General features: G+C 49.5%; 1 protein-coding gene across 1 annotated transcript in view; it reads right to left on the bottom strand.

Annotated features, from left to right (window-relative positions):
• Positions 1 to 2,240: 2,240 nt before the first annotated feature.
• Positions 2,241 to 5,639, bottom strand: part of Dnlz (DNL-type zinc finger) — a 6,199-nt gene continuing 2,800 nt past the window's right edge. Inside the window, exon 3 of the mRNA XM_050155291.1 lies at positions 2,241 to 4,436. Coding sequence (XP_050011248.1) covers positions 4,310 to 4,436 — 127 coding nt within the window. The 3' untranslated portion in view covers positions 2,241 to 4,309. The remainder of the gene's footprint in view (positions 4,437 to 5,639) is intronic.

Below are 5,639 nucleotides of genomic sequence, written 5' to 3' on the forward strand. Positions count from 1 at the left end.
GTGTGGCTTCTGGTGGAATTTGTGTCGGTCGGCCTTCCCAGGACGTGGGGTTGGCTTGTCCAGTGCAGTGTCCTCCAGCACACAAGCCCTCTGAGATCATGAGGAACATCCCCGCCCCTGCTGCTTGTAGCAATGGGGGGCTAGGGCCTGGGCCTCTACTCGCTGCATCCTCTGCCTACTGCACTCTCTGCTGTTCTTCATGGTCCTGGCTTTCCAGAGATGTGGAGCAGAAGCCAGGCTTGTCACTGTGCATTGGGGAACACTGTGGGGACTAGCCCTTCTCAGCAGCCTCACCCTCATTGGGTTAGCTCCAGCCACAGGGATCCCTTTGTTCCTAATTCTGGGACTGGATTGTGCTAGTCTAAGCAACAGAGAAACTGGGAGAGGGCCTGGCTTGTCCTCCACGTTCATGTGGTGAGCATTACCCCATGGAGCTCAAGTCTATCCTGATAGGGCCCTTTGGGGAGAGGCCTGCCCTAGCCCAAGGGAGGCAGAACATAAGACCAATAAAATAACCTAGAGAAGTTGCTGGAGTCTGGAGCACTGTGGTGGCTCTAGAGGTAGCCAGATTCTTCCAGGCATGCCGGGACTGCTTAGGTACTGGAGGGCAACTTTGGAAGGAGCTGCCCTGGGAAGGGCATGTGATCAGAGGGCCGAACCACTCCACGGGAGTCACGCTGAAAGCACTGGGCTGGCCAAGAGGTACCAGGATGCTGGGGTGGTAGGAAGGAGGAGACAGCTCTACTAGCTAGTCAGAACAACTCCAAGCTGCCATGATTGGCAACAGTGGCCCAAGGTGAGTCTGCAGGACAGGGTGAGCGTATGGACCATACAATAATGGTCTGTGTGGAAGGTGAGGCTTCAAGTGAGACCCTGATATCCAGAGAGGCTCCCCGGAAGGAGAGGGCTCTGGAGCAGCAAGGCTCCAGATGGGAGCAGCATGCAGAAGGCACACGCAAAGATAAGTCCACAGTGGATTTTGCCTTCCCATCCAGCGCAGGTCCCCTCCATCCAGTTCTGCACCATCAGGTCAAGCCACCTCTGGACATCCTCAAACTCTGGTCCAGACACTTGAAGGCAACAAAAGAGCCTAGTCGGGCTCCACTGGCCTCTTGCACTTGAAGGCCCACAAACAACAGTCAGCCCCCTCTGACCTCTGTGTCCTCCACAGGGAGCAGGCTGGAGCTGGGGGCTGGTTCTGCCTCTAGGACTCCGACAGTTTGCACAAATGACACAGGAGGCTCTGGGTGGGGATAATAGCAGGGTGTTTGCCGAAGGAAGGACAGGGGGTAATCGAGTGCCAGCAAGTGCACCCGGCCTCCCACGGCCTAGAGTGAACTGCTAATCACTAGCTGGGTCCCAGGAGACAGGGCAGCATTGTGTCACTGTCACACTCCACCCTCCTGTCCCAGGTCTCTCCCTGCCAGATGGGCTGCTGATTAATGGTGAACGTCAAGGGGCCCAGAGACTCCCGCAAAAAGCCTGTCCTGGTCTCGCATCTGCTTGTTTTCCTTAACACAAGAACATCCTGAAGGCGTGTCAAACAAAGTTGGGAGATGAACCACACACCAAGGCAAGCATGATATGGCCCTCATCACTGCCACACATGTCCTCGTAGGCCCCAACACAGGAAGGAGCATTAAGAGGTGCAGGCAGCTCAGGGGGGGCCTCTTCTTTCTTCCAAGCCTCTGAACAGAACCCCACAGGTCTACTGGCTGCACTGGGCAGCCAGTTCTGCCACAGAAGCCATGCCTCAGAGCTTGACTTGACATTAGCTCACACGATGGAAGCCACCAGTGCTAGGCAGGAGAGAGTGGGCAACAGAGGAGGAAGTAGTGGAGCTCTGAGGAACAGAAACTGCCCAGGGCCACAAGGGATGAGGTGACTGAAGAGGAAGGAAGCTCCTGAGGCTGGGGTCCCAGAGCCACAGAGTTGTTCTGAATTCAGAAAGGAAAACAGGAGCCAGGGCCCAGCACCTGGAAGTGACAGCTGTTTGCTGACAAGGAGCAGGCCAGACTTGGGGTTCCAGGTGGATGGGGTAACTTCTGGGAGACCGGAGTCCACAACTGCAGGGGTGTACAAGTCAGTGTTATGCCCAAATCTGAGGAGTCGCCACAAAGCCAACAAAGGAGACCAAGTCCCATATGTTAAAGCAAAGAGCCTTTATTTTAATCAAGTTTGCAAACTTGGTCTCTCTGCAAGTCCAACATACTGGAATATCCGGAGAGCCTCGAGCTCAATTAGAATTGGTTTTTTTTTTTTTTAATGTATACAATGTTCTGCTGAAAGACCCAGATAAGTCCAGACCCCTCTAGCAGAAAAAAATAGAGCCAAAAAATCTAAGCAGGGAGAGAAGAATCAAAAATCTAGTGACTCTGTTCCAGGAACTAGCTGAAGATTAAATTAGATTATAATCTTGAGAAACAGGGAGCTGCCCCCTTGTGATTATCATTGGTATTTTCCAATGACACCCTCCCTACCCCCTTTGGATTACTGGGTTGTGGTTTGTTCCCTTTAAATACCCCCTCTCCCAGCTACTCAGGGTTGAACTCTACCCCTGCATGGGAAATGAGTTTTGGCCCCAGTGCACTGGTCCCTGTCCTGCCAAATAAACCTCGTGTGGTCTCTTGTGAGTTCCTGGGGGGTCGTGTTGGCTGGGGGGGGGTGTCTTCCACTGCCTGCATGTACACCTGCAGGCCAGAAGAGGGCACCAGATCTCATAGATGGTTGTGAGCCACCATGTGGGTGCTGGGAATTGAACTCAGGACCTCTGAAAGAGCAGTCAGTGCTCTTAACCTCTGAGCCATCTCTCCAGCCCTAGGATTGGGTTTTTATAGTAAAGGTGCGGGTGAGGGGTTTCTGAGGTTCAGGACCTCTGATTGACTGACATCTGTCTAGGGTGTCCTGGTGAATGCGTGCTGGCAGGTGGACCTATCTACAATGGTTAGAATGCCAGGCATTTCCTTTGGATGGGGGTCGGGTAATCTCAGCTTGTGGTTCCTCCTACAGCCAGGCATTGCCTCAGGGTAAATACTGAAACTCTGGCCTCTTATTAATTAAATTTATCAATGGCCAAATTCTACTCTGGCAAAGAGCTTTCTTTGGGTGACCTGTCCATATTTAGCTTATTATGACTGGCCCCCACATTTCCCCCTTCACAAGCAGCTAGACAGGATCCAATCTTGGGTCTGCTTGCCCCTGGAAGCTGGTGCTACACTGGGGGTCATCTTGCCCAGTGGTCAGCATCATCGTAATCCAGGTGGAGACCTCAGGCATATCATTCATAATCTTCTTTGGAGACCTTGGATTACTGTTAGGATCTCAAAGTCTCTGTCTAATATAGTAAGTTTTTTTATTTGTTTGTTTTTTTATTTGACTAAAGACGTGTGCCGCCACTGCCCCCCCTTTCTCTCTCTTTAAATATCTATTTATTTTATGTATGAGTACTCTATTGCAAGTACTCCTTTATGCCAGAAGAGGGCATCAGATCCCACTATAGATGGTTGTAAACCATGTGGTTGCTGGGAATTGAACTTAGACCCTCTGGAAGAGCCATCTCTCTCTTTTTAAAATTTATTTATTATGTATACAATATTCTTTCTGCGTGTATGCCTGAAGGCCAGAAGAGGGCACCAGACCTCATTACAGATGGTTGTGAGCCATCATATGATTGCTGGGAATTGAACTCAGGACCTTTGGAAGAGCAGGCAATGCTCTTAACAGCTAAGCCATCTCTCCAGCCCCTGTAATAAGTTTTTTAATCATTATTTTAAATGCCATATTCTGCATATCTCTGAAGTATGAGGGCTGCCTAAGCACGTTGATTAGACAAATCCTGCTTTTTATTACCTGCTTTAAGTTTGACCTTGAAAACATACACAGGGAACTAAATGAGGCTCATTCCTGTAACCTACCACATCAGCACTTTAAAGATGACTAACTTGGTTTTTTAACAATCTATAATAAGTACAAGACTAGAACTCCATACTCTGTAAAGCTAATAAATAAACCAAATTAGTCATTTCGCGGGTAAGCACAGAACAAGAGTATATCTAGCTGTTAATGCTTGTCTCCCGCCAAGGCAAGGAACAGGTCCCAAGGTGAAATGGGAACATGAAGGAGTCTAAGAGCTAGCATTGCCCTACGGTAATCTCAGCTTGTGGTTCCTCCTGCAGCCAGGCATTGCCTCAGGGTAAACTACTGAGACTCCGGCCTCTTATTAAATTATCAATGGCCAAGTTCTACTCTGGCAAAGAGCTTCCTTTGAGTGACTTGTCTGTATTTAGCTTATTAAGGCTGGCCCCCACAGTCAGCTCTGTTCAGTCTTGCCAGGGAGGGTGGCAGGTGGTTCAGCAGCCTCCGGATCAGTACCAGGGCATCCTTCAGGCACACGGCGAACCTCCTCTCCTCGGGCTGCTAGGATTTCCTCAATGTTCCTGTGAGACAGGAAGGCAGCCTCAGTTCTGTACTGGGTTCCCTCAAGGGCATCCCACGGTCAGTTTGGTCCTGGAACACTTGTCCCAGAACCCAAGTGACACCAGTACCTCAAAGGTACCTAATGCACCTTCACCAAATCTGTGTGTCAGGAAGGGCCACCTCAGACGTCAGCAAACAGGATGTCATCCCCCCCCACACACACACACACAGCGTACCCCCAGGGGCCTCGGCCATGCCTCTCACCAGCTAGCCATCCTGTTCCTACGAATCAGACCTGTTATTTCTCTGCAGCACAGGTTCAACAAGCGAACCCAGAGACCCAAGGTCTGCATGCTCATCTCTCCTCTGCCGCTCTGCTCACACCCCTGCCACTAATCCCTCCTCACAGGGGGACACTAAAAAACCATCAGGCGGTCATAGACTCATCCTCCACCCTGGCTCCTGGCCCTCTGCACTGCCCTCCCACAAGTGAAGTCCAGCACCCACTCCACAGTCTGACACATACCCATTTGCCCTGAGCTGGCAGAGGATAAAAGGCCTCCATTAGAAAGTAAAAATGCCCCAGCAAAATTCTTTAAAGACCTCAAAGGAACGGTACTCAACTTCATTTGGAAAAACAAAAAACCCAGTATAGCCAAAACAATCCTGTACAATAAAAGAACTTCTGGAGGCATTACAATCCCTGACTTCAAACTCTACCACAGAGCTACAGTACTGAAAACAGCCTGGTATTGGCATAAGAACAGACAGGAGGACCAATAGAACTGAATAGAAGACTCGGATATCAATCCACACATCTTCTAACACCTGATCTTTGATAAAGAAGCAAAAAATATCAAATGGAAAAAAAGAAAGCATATTTAACAAATGGTGCTGGCATAACTGGATATCAACATGTAGAAGAACGAAAATAGACCCATATCTATCACCATGCACAAAACTCAGTCTAAATGGATCAAAAACCTCAACATAAAGCCAGCCACACTAAACCTTAAAGAAGAGAAAGTGGGAAGTACACTTGAACACACTGGCACAGGGAACCACTTCCTAAATAGAACCCCAGCAGCACAGACACTGAGAGAAACAATTAATAAATGGGACCTCCTGAAACTGGAAAGCTTCTTTAAAACAAAGGACATGGTCAACAAGACAAAACGACAGCCTACAGAATGGGAAAAGATCTTCACTAACCCCACATCAGA

The sequence above is a fragment of the Alexandromys fortis genome, unplaced genomic scaffold, assembly GCF_014885135.2.
Source record: "Alexandromys fortis isolate MF-2015 unplaced genomic scaffold, M_Fortis_MF-2015_v1.1 scaffold_72, whole genome shotgun sequence".
NCBI classification, from domain to species: Eukaryota; Metazoa; Chordata; class Mammalia; order Rodentia; family Cricetidae; genus Alexandromys; species Alexandromys fortis.